We start from the raw sequence: 18,801 nt of genomic DNA, 5'->3' as shown, positions 1-18,801 counted from the left end.
TGAGGACAAAAATGTCTTGGATATAAATTGATCAGCTACTAGAATGGGAGCTTTTAAAAGACTTATACTATGGATTGGAGGTACTGAGGACAAAAACGATTTAGATATAAATTGATCAGCTGCTAATATGGGAGCTTTTAAAAGACTTATACTATGGATTGAAGGTACTGAGGACAAAAATGTCTTAGATATAAATTGATCAGCTACTAGAATGGGAGCTTTTAAAAGACTTATGCTATGGATTGAAGGTACTGAGGATGAAAATGACTTAGATATAAATTAATCAACTGCTTATATGGGAGCTTTTAAAAGACATATACTGTGGATTGAAGGTACTGAGGACAAAAATGACTTAGTTAATAATTGATCAACTGCTCATGTGGGAGCTTTTAAAAGACTTATACTATGGATTAAAGGTACTGCGGACAAAATTGACTTGGATATAAATTGATCAGCTACTAGTATGGAAGCTTTTGAAAATTTATACTATGGATATAAGGTAGTGACGATAAAAATGATTTAGATATAAATTGATCAGCTGCTTATATGGGAGCTCTAAAAGACTTATGCTATGGATTGAAGGTACTGAGGACAAAAATGTCTTAGATATAAATTGATCAGCTACTAGAATGGGAGCTTTTAAAAGACTTATACTATGGATTGGAGGTACTGAGGACAAAAACGATTTAGATATAAATTGATCAGCTGCTTATATGGGAGCTTTTAAAAGACTTATACTATGGATTGAAGGTACTGAGGACAAAAATGTCTTAGATATAAATTGATCAGCTACTAGAATGGGAGCTTTTAAAAGACTTATGCTATGGATTGAAGGTACTGAGGATGAAAATGACTTAGATATAAATTGATCAACTGCTTATATGGGAGCTTTTAAAAGACTTATACTGTGGATTGAAGGTACTGAGGACAAAAATGACTTAGTTAATAATTGATCAACTGCTCATGTGGGAGCTTTTAAAAGACTTATACTATGGATTGAAGGTACTGCGGACAAAATTGACTTAGATATAAATTGATCAGCTACTAGTATGAAAGCTTTTGAAAATTTATACTATGGATATAAGGTAGTGACGATAAAAATGATTTAGATATAAATTGATCAGCTGCTTATATGGGAGCTTTTAAAAGACTTATGCTATGGATTGAAGGTACTGAGGACAAAAATGTCTTAGATATAAATTGATCAGCTACTAGAATGGGAGCTTTTAAAAGACTTATGCTATGGATTGAAGGTACTGAGAATGAAAATGACTAAGATATAAATTGATCAACTGCTTATATGGGAGCTTTTATAATGACTTATACTATAGATTGAAGGCACTGAGGACAAAAATGTCTTGGATATAAATTGATCAGCTACTAGAATGGGAGCTTTTAAAAGACTTATGCTATGGATTGAAGGTACTTAGGATGAAAATGACTTAGATATAAATTGATCAACTGCTTATATGGGAGCTTTTAAAAGACTTATACTATGGATTGAAGGTACTGAGGACAAAAATGACTTAAGTAATAATTGATCAACTGCTTATGTGGGAGCTTTTAAAAGACTTATACTATGGATTTAAGGTACTGAGGACAAAAATGACTTAGATATAAATTGATCAGCTACTAGTATGGGAGCTTTTAAAAGACTTATACTATGGATTGAAGGTACTGAGGATAAAAATGACTTAGATATAAATTGATTGACTGCTTATATGGGAGCTTTTAAGAGACTTATACTATGGATTGAAGGTACTGAGGACAAAAATGACTTAGATAATAATTGATCAACTGCTTATGGGGGAGCTTTTAAAAGACTTATACTATGGATTGAAGGTACTGAGGACAAAAATGACTTAGATATAAATTGATCAGCTACTAGTATGGGAGCTTTTAAAAGACTTATACTATGGATTGAAGGTAGTGAGGATAGAAATGACTTAGATATAAATTGATCAACTGCTTATATGGGAGCTTTTAAAAGACTTATACTGTGGATTGAAGGTACTGAGGACAAAAATGACTTAGTTATTAATTGATCAACTGCTTATGTGGGAGCTTTTAAAAGACTTATACTATGGATTGAAGGTACTGAGGACAAAAATGTCTTTGATATAAATCGATCAGCTACTAGTATGGGAGCTTTTAAAAGACTTATACAATGGATTGAAGGTACTGAGGATGAAAATGACTTAGATATAAATTGATCAACTGCTTATATGGGAGCTTTTAAAAGACTTATACTATGGATTGAAGGTACTAAGGACAAAAATGTCTTGGATATAAATTGATCATCTACTAGTATGGGAGTTTTTAAAAGACTTATACTATGGATTGAAGGTAGTGAGGATGAAAAAGACTTAGATATAAATTGATCAACTGCTTATATGGGAGCTTTTAAAAGACTTATACTATGGATTGAAGGTACTGAGGTCAAAAATGATTTAGATATAAATTGATCAGCTGCTAGTATGGGAGCTTTAAAAGACTTATACTATGGATTGAAGGTAGTGAGGAGGAAAATGACTTAGATATAAATTGATCAGCTACTAGTATGGGAGCTTTTAAAAGACTTATACTATGGATTGAAGGTAGTGAGGATAGAAATGACTTAGATATAAATTGATCAACTGCTTATATGGGAGCTTTTAAAAGACTTATACTATGGATTGAAGGTACTGAGGACAAAAATGACTTAAGTAATAATTGATCAACTGCTTATGTGGGAGCTTTTAAAAGACTTATACTATGGATTTAAGGTACTGAGGACAAAAATGACTTAGATATAAATTGATCAGCTACTAGTATGGGAGCTTTTAAAAGACTTATACTATGGATTGAAGGTACTGAGGATAAAAATGACTTAGATATAAATTGATCGACTGCTTATATGGGAGCTTTTAAAAGACTTATACTATGGATTGAAGGTACTGAGGACAAAAATGACTTAGATAATAATTGATCAACTGCTTATGGGGGAGCTTTTAAAAGACTTATACTATGGATTGAAGGTACTGAGGACAAAAATGACTTAGATATAAATTGATCAGCTACTAGTATGGGAGCTTTTAAAAGACTTATACTATGGATTGAAGGTAGTGAGGATAGAAATGACTTAGATATAAATTGATCAACTGCTTATATGGGAGCTTTTAAAAGACTTATACTGTGGATTGAAGGTACTGAGGACAAAATGACTTAGTTAATAATTGATCAACTGCTTATGTGGGAGCTTTTAAAAGACTTATACTATGGATTGAAGGTACTGAGGACAAAAATGTCTTTGATATAAATCGATCAGCTACTAGTATGGGAGCTTTTAAAAGACTTATACAATGGATTGAAGGTACTGAGGATGAAAATGACTTAGATATAAATTGATCAACTGCTTATATGGGAGCTTTTAAAAGACTTATACTATGGATTGAAGGTACTAAGGACAAAAATGTCTTGGATATAAATTGATCATCTACTAGTATGGGAGTTTTTAAAAGACTTATACTATGGATTGAAGGTAGTGAGGATGAAAAAGACTTAGATATAAATTGATCAACTGCTTATATGGGAGCTTTTAAAAGACTTATACTGTGGATTGAAGGTACTGAGGACAAAAATGGCTTAGATATAAATCGATCAGCTACTAGTATGGGAGCTTTTAAAAGACTTATACAATGGATTGAAGGTACTGAGGATGAAAATGACTTAGATATAAATTGATCAACTGCTTATATGGGAGCTTTTAAAAGACTTATACTATGGATTGAAGGTACTAAGGACAAAAATGTCTTGGATATAAATTGATCATCTACTAGTATGGGAGTTTTTAAAAGACTTATACTATGGATTGAAGGTAGTGAGGATGAAAAAGACTTAGATATAAATTGACCAACTGCTTATATGGGAGCTTTTAAAAGACTTATACTGTGGATTGAAGGTACTGAGGACAAAAATGGCTTAGATATAAATTGATTAGCATCTAGTATGGGAGATTTTAAAAGACTTATACTGTGGATTGAAGGTACTGAGGATGAAAATGACTTAGATATAAATTGATCAACTGCTTATATGGGAGCTTTTAAAAGACTTATACTATAGATTGAATGTACTGAGGACAAAAATGTCTTAGATATAAATTGATCAGCTACTAGTATGGGAGCTTTTAAAAGACTTATACTATGGATTGAAGGTACAAAGGATAAAAATGACTTAGATATAAATTGATCAACTGCTTATAAGGGAGCTTTTAAAAGACTTATACTATGGATTGAAGGTACTGAGGACAAAAATGACTTAGATAATAATTGATCAACTGCTTATGTGGGAGCTTTTAAAAGACTTATACTATGGATTGAAGATACTGAGGAAAAAAATGACTTGGATATAAATTGATCAATTGCTTATATGGGAGCTTTTAAAAGACTTATACTATGGATTGAAGGTACTGAGGACAAAAATGTCTTAGATCTAAATTGATCAGCTACTAGTATGGGAGTTTTTAAAAGACTTATAGTATGGATGGAAGGTAGTGAGGATGAAAATGACTTAGATATAAATGGATCAACTGCTTATATGGGAGCTTTTAAAAGACTTATACTGTGGATTGAAGGTACTGAGGACAAAAATGACTTAGTTAATAATTGACCAACTGCTTATGTGGGAGCTTTTAAAAGACTTATACTATGGATTGAAGGTACTGAGGACAAAATTGACTTAGATATAAATTGATCAGCTACAAGTATGGGAGCTTTTAAAAGACTTATACAATAGATTGAAGGTACTGAGGATGAAAATAACTTAGATATAAATTGATCAACTGCTTATATGGGAGCTTTTAAAAGACTTATACTATGGATTGAAGGTACTGAGGACAAAAATGTCTTTGATATAAATTGATCAGCTACTAGTATGGGAGTTTTTAAAAGACTCCTACTATGGGTTGAAGGTAGTGAGGATGAAAATGACTTAGATATAAATTGATCAACTGCTTATATGGGAGCTTTTAAAAGACTTATACTGTGGATTGAAGTTACTGAGGACAAAAATGACTTAGTTAATAATTGATCAACCGCTTATGTGGGAGCTTTTAAAAGACTTATACTATGGACTGAAGATACTGAGGACAAACATGTCTTAGATATAAATTGATCAGCTACTAGTATGGGAGCTTTTAAAAGACTTGTACAATGGATTGAAGGTACTGAGGATGAAAATGACTTAGATATAAATTGATCAACTGCTTATATGGGAGCTTTTGAAAGACTTATACTATGGATTGAAGGTAGTGAGGATAAAAATGACTTAGATATAAATTGATCAACTGCTTATATCGGAGCTTTTAAAAGACTTATACTATGGATTGAAGTTACTGAGGACAAAAATGTCTTTGATATAAATTGATCAGCTACTAGTATGGGAGTTTTTAAAAGACTCCTACTATGGGTTGAAGGTAGTGAGGATGAAAATGACTTAGATATAAATTGATCAACTGCTTATATGGGAGCTTTTAAAAGACTTATACTGTGGATTGAAGGTTGAGGACAAAAATGACTTAGTTAATAATTGATCAACTGCTTATGTGGGAGCTTTTAAAAGACTTATACTATGGACTAAAGATACTGAGGACAAAATTCACTTAGATATATATTGATCAGCTACTAGTATGGAAGCTTTTAAAAGACTTATACTATGGATTGAAGGTAAAGAGGATAAAAATGACTTAGATATAAATTGATCAACTGCTTATATGGGAGCTTTTAAAAGACTTATACTATGGATTGAAGGTACTGAGGACAAAAATGTCTTCGATATAAATTGATCAGCTACTAGTATGGGAGTTTTTAAAAGACTCCTACTATGGGTTGAAGGTAGTGAGGATGAAAATGACTTAGATATAAATTGATCAACTGCTTATATGGGAGCTTTTAAAAGACTTATACTGTGGATTGAAGTTACTGAGGACAAAAATGACCTAGTTAATAATTGATCAACTGCTTATGTGGGAGCTTTTAAAAGACTTATACTATGGACTGAAGATACTGAGGACAAACATGTCTTAGATATAAATTGATCAGCTACTAGTATGGGAGCTTTTAAAAGACTTATACAATGGATTGAAGGTACTGAGGATGAAAATGACTTAGATATAAATTGATCAACTGCTTATATGGGAGCTTTTAAAAGACTTATACTATGGATTGAAGGTAGTGAGGATAAAAATGACTTAGATATAAATTGATCAACTGCTTATATCGGAGCTTTTAAAAGACTTATACTATGGATTGAAGTTACTGAGGACAAAAATGTCTTTGATATAAATTGATCAGCTACTAGTATGGGAGTTTTTAAAAGACTCCTACTATGGGTTGAAGGTAATGAGGATGAAAATGACTTAGATATAAATTGATCAACTGCTTATATGGGAGCTTTTAAAAGACTTATACTGTGGATTGAAGGTACTGAGGACAAAAATGACTTAGTTAATAATTGATCAACTGCTTATGTGGGAGCTTTTAAAAGACTTATACTATGGACTGAAGATACTGAGGACAAAATTGACTTAGATACATATTGATCAGCTACTAGTATGGAAGTTTTTAAAAGACTTATACTATGGATTGAAGGTAAAGAGGATAAAAATGACTTAGATATAAATTGATCAACTGCTTATATGGGAGCTTTTAAAAGACTTAAACTATGGATTGAAGGTACTGAGGACAAAAATGTCTTAGATATAAATTGATCAGCTACTAGTATGGGAGCTTTTAAAAGACTTATACAATGGATTGATGGTACTGAGGATGAAAATGACTTAGATATAAATTGATCAACTGCTTATATCGGAGCTTTTAAAAGACTTATTCTATGGATTGAAGTTACTGAGGACAAAAATGTCTTGGATATAAATTGATCAGCTACTAGTATGGGAGTTTTTAAAAGACTTATACTATGGATTGAAGGTAGTGAGGATGAAAATGACTCAGATATAAATTGATCAACTGCTTATATGGGAGCTTTTAAAAGACTTATACTGTGGATTGAAGGTACTGAGGACAAAAATGGCTTAGATATTAATTGATCAACTGCTTATGTGGGAGCTTTTAAAAGACTGATACTGTGGATTGAAGGTACTGAGGACAAAAATGGCTTAGATATAAATTGATTAGCTACTAGTATGGGAGCTTTTAAAAGACTTATACTATGGATTGAAGGTACTGAGGATGAAAATGACTTAGATATAAATTGATCAACTGCTTATATGGGAGCTTTTAAAAGACTTATACTATGGATTGAAGTTACTGAGGACAAAAATGTCTTGGATATAAATTGATCAGCTACTAGTATGGGAGTTTTTAAAAGACTTATACTATGGATTGAAGGTAGTGAGGATGAAAATGACTCAGATATAAATTGATCAATTGCTTATATGGGAGCTTTTAAAAGACCTATACTGTGGATTGAAGGTACTGAGGACAAAAATGGCTTAGATAATAATTGATCAACTGCTTATGTGGGAGCTTTAAAAAGATTATACTGTGGATTGAAGGTACTGAGGACAAAAATGGCTTAGATATAAATTGATTAGCTACTAGTATGGGAGCTTTTAAAAGACTTATACTATGGATTGAAGGTACTGAGGATGAAAATGACTTAGATATAAATTGATCAACTGCTTATATGGGAGCTTTTAAAAGACTTATACTATAGATTGAATGTACTGAGGACAAAAATGTCTAAGATATAAATTGATCAGCTACTAGTATGGGAGCTTTTAAAAGACTTATACTATGGATTGAAGGTACTGAGGATAAAAATGACTTAGATATAAATTGATCAACTGCTTATAAGGGAGCCTTTAAAAGACTTATACTATGGATTGAAGGTACTGAGGACAAAAATGACTTAGATAATATTTGATCAACTGCTTATGTGGGAGCTTTTAAAAGACTTATAATATGGATTGAAGGTAGTGAGGATAAAAATGACTTAGATATAAATTGATCAACTACTTATATGGGAGCTTTTAAAAGGCTTATACTATGGATTGAAGGTACTGAGGACAAAAATGTCTTAGATATAAATTGATCAGCTACTAGTATGGGAGCTTTTAAAAGACATATACAATGGATTGATGGTACTGAGGAAGAAAATGACTTAGATATAAATTGATCAACTGCTTATATCGGAGCTTTTAAAAGACTTATACTATGGATTGAAGTTACTGAGGACAAAAATGACTTGGATATAAATTGATCAGCTACTAGTATGGGAGTTTTTAAAAGACTTATACTATGGATTGAAGGTAGTGAGTATGAAAATGACTCAGATATAAATTGATCAACTGCTTATATGGGAGCTTTTAAAAGACTTATACTGTGGATTGAAGGTACTGAGGACAAAAATGGCTTAGATAATAATTGATCAACTGCTTATGTGGGAGCTTTTAAAAGACTTATACTGTGGATTGAAGGTACTGAGGACAAAAATGGCTTAGATATAAATTGATTAGCTACTAGTTTGGGAGCTTTTAAAAGACTTATACTATGGATTGAAGGTACTGAGGATGAAAATGACTTAGATATAAATTGATCAACTGCTTATATGGGAGCTTTTAAAAGACTTATATTATAGATTGAATGTACTGAGGACAAAAATGTCTTAGATATAAAATGATCAGCTACTAGTATGGGAGCTTTCAAAAGACTTATACTATGGATTGAAGATACTGAGGATAAAAATGACTTAGATATAAATTGATCAACTGCTTATAAGGGAGCTTTTAAAAGACTTATACTATGGATTGAAGGTACTGAGGACAAAAATGACTTAAATAATATTTGATCAACTGCTTATGTGGGAGCTTTTAAAAGACTTTTACTATGGATTGAAGGTACTGAGGACAAAAATGACTTAGATATAAATTGATCAATTGCTTATATGGGAGCTTTTAAAAGACTTATACTATGGATTGAAGGTACTGAGGACAAAAATGTCTTAGATATAAATTGATCAGCTACTAGTATGGGAGTTTTTAAAAGACTTATAGTATGGATGGAAGGTAGTGAGGATGAAAATGACTTAGATATAAATTGATCAACTGCTTATATGGGAGCTTTTAAAAGACTTATACTGTGGATTGAATGTACTGAGGACAAAAATGACTTAGTTAATAATTGATCAACTGCTTATGTGGGAGCTTTTAAAAGACTTATACTATGGATTGAAGGTACTGAGGACAAAATTGGCTTCGATATAAATTGATCAGCTACTAGTATGGGAGCTTTTAAAAGACTTATACTATAGATTCAAGGTACTGAGGATGAAAATAACTTAGATAAAAATTGATCAACTGCTTATATGGGAGCTTTTAAAAGACTTATACTATGGATTGAAGGTACTGAGGACAAAAATGTCTTAGATATATATTGATCAGCTACTAGTATGGGAGTTTTTAAAAGACTCCTACTATGGGTTGAAGGTAGTGAGGATGAAAATGACTTAGATATAAATTGATCAACTGCTTATATGGGAGCTTTTAAAAGACTTATACTGTGGATTGAAGGTACTGAGGACAAAAATGACTTAGATATAAATTGATCAATTGCTTATATGGGAGCTTTTAAAAGACTTATACTATGGATTGAAGGTACTGAGGACAAAAATGTCTTAGATATAAATTGATCAGCTACTAGTATGGGAGTTTTTAAAAGACTTATAGTATGGATGGAAGGTAGTGAGGATGAAAATGACTTAGATATAAATTGATCAACTGCTTATATGGGAGCTTTTAAAAGACTTATACTGTGGATTGAATGTACTGAGGACAAAAATGACTTAGTTAATAATTGATCAACTGCTTATGTGGGAGCTTTTAAAAGACTTATACTATGGATTGAAGGTACTGAGGACAAAATTGGCTTCGATATAAATTGATCAGCTACTAGTATGGGAGCTTTTAAAAGACTTATACTATAGATTCAAGGTACTGAGGATGAAAATAACTTAGATATAAATTGATCAACTGCTTATATGGGAGCTTTTAAAAGACTTATACTATGGATTGAAGGTACTGAGGACAAAAATGTCTTAGATATATATTGATCAGCTACTAGTATGGGAGTTTTTAAAAGACTCCTACTATGGGTTGAAGGTAGTGAGGATGAAAATGACTTAGATATAAATTGATCAACTGCTTATATGGGAGCTTTTAAAAGACTTATACTGTGGATTGAAGGTACTGAGGACAAAAATGACTTAGTTAATAATTGATCAACTGCTTATGTGGGAGCTTTTAAAAGACTTATACTATGGACTGAAGGTACTGAGGACAAAATTGACTTAGATATAAATTGATCAGCTACTAGTATGGGAGTTTTTAAAAGACTTATACTATGGATTGAAGGTAGTGAGGATAAAAATGACTTAGATATAAATTGATCAACTGCTTATATGGGAGCTTCTAAAAGACTTATACTATGGATTGAAGGTACTGAGGACAAATATGTCTTAGTTATAACTTGATCAGCTACTAGTATGGGAGCTTTTAAAAGACTTATACAATGGATTGAAGGTACTGAGGATGAAAATGACTTAGATATAAATTGATCAACTGCTTATAAGGTAGCTTTTAAAAGACTTATACTATGGATTGAAGGTACTGAGGACAAAAATGACTTCGATAATAATTGATCAACTGCTTATGTGGGAGCTTTTAAAAGACTTATACTATGGATTGAAGGTACTGAGGACAAAAATGATTTAGATATAAATTGATCAATTGCTTATATGGGAGCTTTTAAAAGACTTATACTATGGATTGAAGGTACTGAGGACAAATATGTCTTAGATATAACTTGATCAGCTACTAGTATGGGAGCTTTTAAAAGACTTATACTATAGATTCAAGGTACTGAGGATGAAAATAACTTAGATATAAATTGATCAACTGCTTATATGGGAGCTTTTAAAAGACTTATACTATGGATTGAAGGTACTGAGGATAAAAATGTCTTAGATATAAATTGATCAGCTACTAGTATGGGAGTTTTTAAAAGACTTATAGTATGGATGGAAGGTAGTGAGGATGAAAATGACTTAGATATAAATTGATCAACTGCTTATATGGGAGCTTTTAAAAGACTTATACTGTGGATTGAAGGTACTGAGAACAAAAATGACTCAGTTAATAATTGATCAACTGCTTATGTGGGCGCTTTAAAAAGACTTATACTATGGATTGAAGGTACTGAAGACAAAATTGACTTAGATATAAATTGATCAGCTACTAGTATGGGAGCTTTTAAAAGACTTATACTATAGATTCAAGGTACTGAGGATGAAAATAACTTAGATATAAATTGATCAACTGCTTATATGGGAGCTTTTAAAAGACTTATACTATGGATTGAAGGTACTGAGGACAAAAATGTCTTAGATATGAATTGATCAGCTACTAGTATGGGAGTTTTTAAAAGACTCCTACTATGGGTTGAAGGTAGTGAGGATGAAAATGACTTAGATATAAATTGATCAACTGCTTATATGTGAGCTTTTAAAAGACTTATACTGCGGATTGAAGGTACTGAGGACAAAAATGACTTAGTTAATAATTGATCAACTGCTTATGTGGGAGCTTTTAAAGACTTATACTATGGACTGAAGGTACTGAAGACAAAATTGACTTAGATATAAATTGATCAGCTTCTAGTATGGAAGCTTTTAAAAGACTTATACTATGGATTGAAGGTAGTGAGGATAAAAATGACTTAGATATAAATTGATCAACTGCTTATATGGGAGCTTTTAAAAGACTTATACTATGGATTGAAGGTACTGAGGACAAACATGTCTTAGATATAAATTGATCAGCTACTAGTATGGGAGCTTTTAAAAGACTTATACAATGGATTGAAGGTACTGAGGACGAAAATGACTTAGATATAAATTGATCAACTGCTTATATGGGAGCTTTTGAAAGACTTATACTCTGGATTGAAGGTAGTGAGGATAAAAATGACTTAGATATAAATTGATCAACTGCTTATATCGGAGCTTTTAAAAGACTTATACTATGGATTGAAGTTACTGAGGACAAAAATGTCTTGGATATAAATTGATCAGCTACTAGTATGGGAGTTTTTAAAAGAGTAATACTATGGATTGAAGGTAGTGAGGATGAAAATGACTCAGATATAAATTGATCAACTGCTTATATGGGAGATTTTAAAAGACTTATACTGTGGATTGAAGGTACTGAGGACAAAAATGACTTAGATAATAATTGATCAACTGCTTATGTGGGAGCTTTTAAAAGACATACTATGGACTGAAGGTACTGAGGACAAAAATGACTTAGATATAAATTGATCAGCTACTAGTATGGGAGTTTTTAAAAGACTTATACTATGGATTGAAGGTATTGAGGATGAAAATGACTTAGATATAAATTGATCAACTGCTTATATGGGAGCTTTTAAAAGACTTATACTATAGATTGAAGGTACTGAAGACAAAAATGACTTAGATATAAATAAATCAGCTACTAGTATGGGAGTTTTTAAAAGACTTATACTATGGATTGAAGGTAGTGAGGATGAAAATGACTTAGATATAAACTGATCAACTGCTTATATGGGAGCTTTTAAAAAACGTATACTATAGATTGAAGGTACTGAGGATAAAAATGACTTTAATATAAATTGATCAACTGCTTATATGGGAGCTTTTGAAAGACTTATACTATGGATTGAAGGTAGTGAGGATAAAAATGACTTAGATATAAATTGATCAACTGCTTATATCGGAGCTTTTAAAAGACTTATACTATGGATTGAAGTTACTGAGGACAAAAATGTCTTGGATATAAATTGATCAGCTACTAGTATGGGAGTTTTTAAAAGAGTAATACTATGGATTGAAGGTAGTGAGGATGAAAATGACTCAGATATAAATTGATCAACTGCTTATATGGGAGATTTTAAAAGACTTATACCGTGGATTGAAGGTACTGAGGACAAAAATGACTTAGATAATAATTGATCAACTGCTTATGTGGGAGCTTTTAAAAGAAATACTATGGACTGAAGGTACTGAGGACAAAAATGACTTAGATATAAATTGATCAGCTACTAGTATGGGAGTTTTTAAAAGACTTATACTATGGATTGAAGGTATTGAGGATGAAAATGACTTAGATATAAATTGATCAACTGCTTATATGGGAGCTTTAAAAGACTTATACTATAGATTGAAGGTACTGAAGACAAAAATGACTTAGATATAAATAAATCAGCTACTAGTATGGGAGTTTTTAAAAGACTTATACTATGGATTGAAGGTAGTGAGGATGAAAATGACTTAGATATAAACTGATCAACTGCTTATATGGGAGCTTTTAAAAAACGTATACTATAGATTGAAGGTACTGAGGATAAAAATGACTTTAATATAAATTGATCAACTGCTTATATGGGAGCTTTTGAAAGACTTATACTATGGATTGAAGGTAGTGAGGATAAAAATGACTTAGATATAAATTGATCAACTGCTTATATCGGAGCTTTTAAAAGACTTATACTATGGATTGAAGTTACTGAGGACAAAAATGTCTTGGATATAAATTGATCAGCTACTAGTATGGGAGTTTTTAAAAGAGTAATACTATGGATTGAAGGTAGTGAGGATGAAAATGACTCAGATATAAATTGATCAACTGCTTATATGGGAGATTTTAAAAGACTTATACTGTGGATTGAAGGTACTGAGGACAAAAATGACTTAGATAATAATTGATCAACGGCCTATGTGGGAGCTTTTAAAAGACATACTATGGACTGAAGGTACTGAGGACAAAAATGACTTAGATATAAATTGATCAGCTACTAGTATGGGAGTTTTTAAAAGACTTATACTATGGATTGAAGGTATTGAGGATGAAAATGACTTAGATATAAATTGATCAACTGCTTATATGGGAGCTTTTAAAAGACTTATACTATAGATTGAAGGTACTGAAGACAAAAATGACTTAGATATAAATAAATCAGCTACTAGTATGGGAGTTTTTAAAAGACTTATACTATGGATTGAAGGTAGTGAGGATGAAAATGACTTAGATATAAACTGATCAACTGCTTATATGGGAGCTTTTAAAAAACGTATACTATAGATTGAAGGTACTGAGGATAAAAATGACTTTAATATAAATTGATCAACTGCTTATGTGGGAGCTTTTAAAAGACTTATACTATGGATTGAAGGTACTGATGACAAAAATGACTTAGATATAAATTGATCAGCTACTAGTATGGGAGTTTTTAAAAGACTTATACTATGGATTGAAGGTAGTGAGGATGAAAATGACTTAGATATAAATTGATCAACTGCTTATATGGGAGCTTTTAAAAAACATATACTATGGATTGAAGGTACTCAGGATAAAAATGACTTAAAAATAAATTGATCAACTGCTTATATGGGAGCTTTTAAAAGACCTATACTATGGATTGAAGGTACTGAGACAAAAATGACTTACATATAAATTGATCAGCTACTAGCATGGGAGTTTTTAAAAGACTTATACTATGGATTGAAGGTAGTGAGGATGAAAACGACTTGATTATAAATTGATCAACTGCTTATATGGGAGCTTTTAAAAAACATATACTATAGATTGAAGGTACTGAGGATAAAAATGACTTAAAAATAAATTGACCAACTGCTTATATGAGAGGTTTTAAAACACTTATACTATGGATTGAAGGTACTGAGGACAAAAATGACTTAGATATAAATTGATCAGCTACTAGTATGGAAGCTTTTAAAAGATTTATACTATGGGTTGAAGGTACTGAGGGCAAAAATGACTTAGATATTAATTGATCAGTTTGTTTTGTAGGAGCTTCTAAAGACTTATACTATGGATTGAAGGTACTGAGGACAAAAAAGACTTCGATATTAATTGATCAACTGCCTATGCGGGACCATTAAAAGACTTATACAGTACAATTTTTCTGTAACTCGAGTTAAAAAGATTTCTTATTTCCATCAAACGGGAAAAAAACAAAACACAAGTCACAAAAACTAAAGCAAAGTTCTTTCACAGAAGTTAAGTGTCGTCACTATCAGAGTCAATTTCTACTACTCTCCATTTCTTTGTTCTATCTACATTGATAGATTCTTTTTCTGATATCAACTCCAGCGTTCGTTTTGCGCACTTTTTCACACTTTTGGAGGGTCCGGGATGGTTGATGGGTTGCTCTTCTGTTGAAGAGTTAATAGAAACATGAATGGGGGATACGGGTCTTGGATCTAGAAGACTAGGCGACGAACCTGATTCAGCAGCCTGATCGTCTATACGGGAACATCTTTCAATTTCGTCCTCAATCACTTGTTGAGTCAGATTTGCAAAATCTGCAATGTCCGCTTCAGACTCATCGTCACTGTAAACACGCTGGTTGAGACCGGGATCAGCCGGAGACCAGACTTCTGCTGACATTTGGGGACCTGTGTATTGAGTTGGTAGTTGACTTTCTGGCGTTAATGACTCGGCAACGTGTACAACAGTTTCTTCCTCGTCACTCGAACCCCAATATGGATCCTGTACTACGTTACGCATGAACATTTCCTCGCGCAGAGCGTGGTGGCCAAATGTTAGAGTTGTGATCTTGTCGTTTAAAATATACCGCTTGTCGTCGTATCCCGAGAGTGACTTCTTGTTGCACGCAACTGTCATTAGTTGGTGTTTGCTTGAGGCAATTTTGGTGTTGATAAGTCGAACAGTTTCTCCTCCTGTGAGAACTTGTTTGTATAATTCATGTGTCATCATGCGCCTGGCGTCTTGCGTCACACCTTTCGCCGACTGCTTTGCAAGACCTAAAATAGAAGTTCGTGCATTCTAGTTTTTGTTTTTCACTTTTTTCTTTCGTTTTTTCTTGGAAATCTAATCCTAGTTCTCTTTTTCTTACTTTGTATCCGGTTTTTTTGCTCATTCTGCTTTTTGTTGTTTTCTTGACTTTTTTTAGGTTTTGAAAAAAAGTTGAATAACCATCTGCCAGTTTGATGGAATACAGCTTCGGCTTCAACCCCACAAACTCAGAAATCATCTTGCCTCCCATCTCATCTTTAAATTTTAGTGTCACCCTTGCGTTGCTTTGATAGTACATCTCGTGATTAGTTGGAAAGTTTCAGAAATCGAAAAGTTCCTTCACTGTGGTTTTCCGCTTCAAGTCTGCGAAGAAGTCGTTTGAGAAAACTTCATAAACAAACGAGTCCGTGTCCAAGTACAGTAGTTTACAATTGAAGTGTTTCTTCATTGTATTGTAGTGGAAGTCGTACATTAATTTCTTCGAAAGATCTAAGATGCAAGCACCTACGATAGTTGGTTTGTCCCACTCTATTTCAGTCTGATTCAAGCTTATCGTTGCCAAGTTCTCATCAATGATTTTGAACGACTTCATCTGTGGAGCGCTGGTCCATTTCAGTGTCTCTTCTTCACTTCGAGCCAGTTTTACTTTTATGCGATTGCGTTTCCCCTCACACGTTTTCCCAAATGCGCTGTTCACCATTAGTTTATAGAAGTTCTCCTCGAACTTGTTCTTGGCTTGCTTTCGCTTCTGAGTGTTCAACTTTACATATGGCGCTAGCCATTTCGACTTGTTAAAAGCGAGTGAGCGATGTAGTTTTTCAACTTTCAACCCCAACTGCACGTAGAGCTTCAATGTTTGATAGTGTAAAATGTAGTTCTTTTTGGGGAATAAGGTCTGGATCAATTTGTTACTCGAAGGCGGCGCATTCATCTGCATATCATTCAAAAGCTCTTCCTGATAGTCACCCAAACAGCATGCGTCAACTTTCTGTTTTGTTGGGGCCAAGGGAAAATCTGAATGAAGATCATGAAGTTCATCTGGGTACAACAAATCCACTTCTAATACGTAGCCAATATCGCTATCGTCAGGTGTCTCCAACACGCTTTGGATGAACGCTTTTTGAATTTCAGGATCCCAGTTTCCGTCAGTGTACTCAAAATTGTTCAATGGCAATGGAAACTTTTCCATTATGCCCCCATACAAATTGTTTCCATCAATCATTACTATGAAGGTTGAGGGTGCTTTGGGGTTGAAATTTGGTAAAAATTTGTTGTTCGCAACCGCCAACCGCTTATTGTATATCGAGCTTACGCCACCATGAATCAATCCTTCTACCATATCCAATTGTTCTCTCTCTTTTAGAAGTCTCAAAGGCGCTTTAGATAACTTTAGCATAGCATCACCAGAGAGATTGGAAGCGGTATAGTACTGACAGCAATCCAGTCCGTATGTTTCGTAACACACCTTGCGGAAGCAGAGCGTAACTGCAGCTAGAAGAAACACATCAGTTTTGAGATACAAACTATAGTAATCTTCAATTGTTTCACATTGAAACTTCTCAAAAACTTCTAGCGCATGTTTGTACTCGTCTTCTGTAACGCTCACTCGATACTGTTGGAGACTATTCATCCACTTTTCTCGTGGTGGGAGTGCTGTCTCTTTCAGTTTAATGAAATTATCAATGTAACAATAGGGAAAAAATCCCTTCCGTTTCAACATTTGCACTGAACTTTCTGGCGAATCCTTAAAGTGATGTTCTGGCAAAGTAAACTGATAAGAGGGTAAGTTTTGTGCTAGAGAATCTAATGAGGAGGCCATGAAACGAAATGAGTCTAGTAGCCTGATATACTCATACACCCGTTTGATTACTCCATTCTTGTCCTGACGGTTGTAGACTAGAACCCCAATTTCCAGAGCTATATATTTCTCATCTGTATTCGGAACCATTGATACAGTATTCCTCATGTTGCTACCCTGGAGTGCGAGAATTACATGGTGAAGATCGTAGTTTGAGAGATTGTGTGCAAATAGCGGAGTATAGTTGAGAAACCTCCTGTTGATGTTACAAGTGTTATGCGCCCAACCGAGGAATTCTCCAGTGAAGTGACAATGATCTAGAACTGTCGGGTTATTGAAATTGTGTTCCAATGGTTCTTCACATATCCAACAATTGGCGGCATCTTGTTTCGCGATGAGAGGCTGGCCAGAGAAATATTTGTGTTGCTGCTTAACACTGTAAAATTGTTTTGCTATGGTTTCCAAAGACTGAACAAATTGTTCCATGGCCTTCGGGCCTGTCAAACATTCAAAATGAAACGGTTCAGTTTGGTTTTGAGCCACAAACAACATTGCATAGCTACACGGTTTACGTACTTCTATTGTTCTTGTTTCTGATTTGGTTGGGTCGTTTTGACATCCTGAGAAAGGTTCAATTATTGACTCCAAATCAAAAAAGCCAACAATTGGAGCAAACCAACGGAACTGAAACTTTTTGTAGTAAAACGTTGTGATTTTTGGCATACGCACGATTGCTGGTTTGTTCTTCCAGCAAAGTTCTAAATGTTTTTCATATCGTTCTTTTGAGGTGCAAACATGAAAACAGTTTCTACAAATATGATTATCTGCTCTCACTACTCGTTCCTTGACTTTATGAATAAGAGATCGCAAGTTTCTGATTAAAACGTAGTGATGCATTTGACCATCGCTAAGAAGAAGAAGGTCCATATTGAATTCACAGTTCTGTTTTTTTGAAACTCGGAATGGTATCAGTCCGTTTTCAGCGTAGCTAAAATATTCAACCTTTTTTTTTGTTTTTTATCTTTTTTCCCTCATTTGCTTTTGTGCCATAATCTTCTTTTTAGTATTAAAGTTTTTCGAAAAGAAAGATTTTTAACTTACCGAAATACGTTGACGCAGACATTGTTTAGCTCTT

General features: G+C 33.2%; 2 protein-coding genes across 3 annotated transcripts in view; both read right to left on the bottom strand.

The window, feature by feature from the left end:
* The window catches only part of LOC142358564 (uncharacterized), a 319,087-nt gene that overhangs the window by 166,656 nt on the left and 133,630 nt on the right, over positions 1-18,801 (bottom strand). The gene's annotated exons all lie outside the window — the stretch shown is intronic.
* On the bottom strand, positions 16,188-18,152 carry LOC142334868 (uncharacterized). The gene has a single exon (XM_075383193.1). It carries the CDS (start codon positions 18,150-18,152, stop codon positions 16,188-16,190), a length of 1,965 nt encoding a protein of 654 aa, XP_075239308.1.

This window comes from Convolutriloba macropyga, chromosome 2 (assembly GCF_964194025.1).
Source record: "Convolutriloba macropyga chromosome 2, txConMacr16.3, whole genome shotgun sequence".
NCBI lineage: Eukaryota > Metazoa > Xenacoelomorpha > Acoela > Convolutidae > Convolutriloba > Convolutriloba macropyga.
The sequence above is the reverse complement of the archived record's forward strand: the minus strand, read 5'-3'. Positions and strand labels throughout refer to the sequence as shown.

What these genes read in the sequence shown, in the direction of transcription:
- LOC142334868 (XM_075383193.1), bottom strand. Translation starts at nt 18,152, where the DNA reads ATGGAACAATTTGTTCAGTCTTTGGAAACCATAGCAAAACAATTTTAC.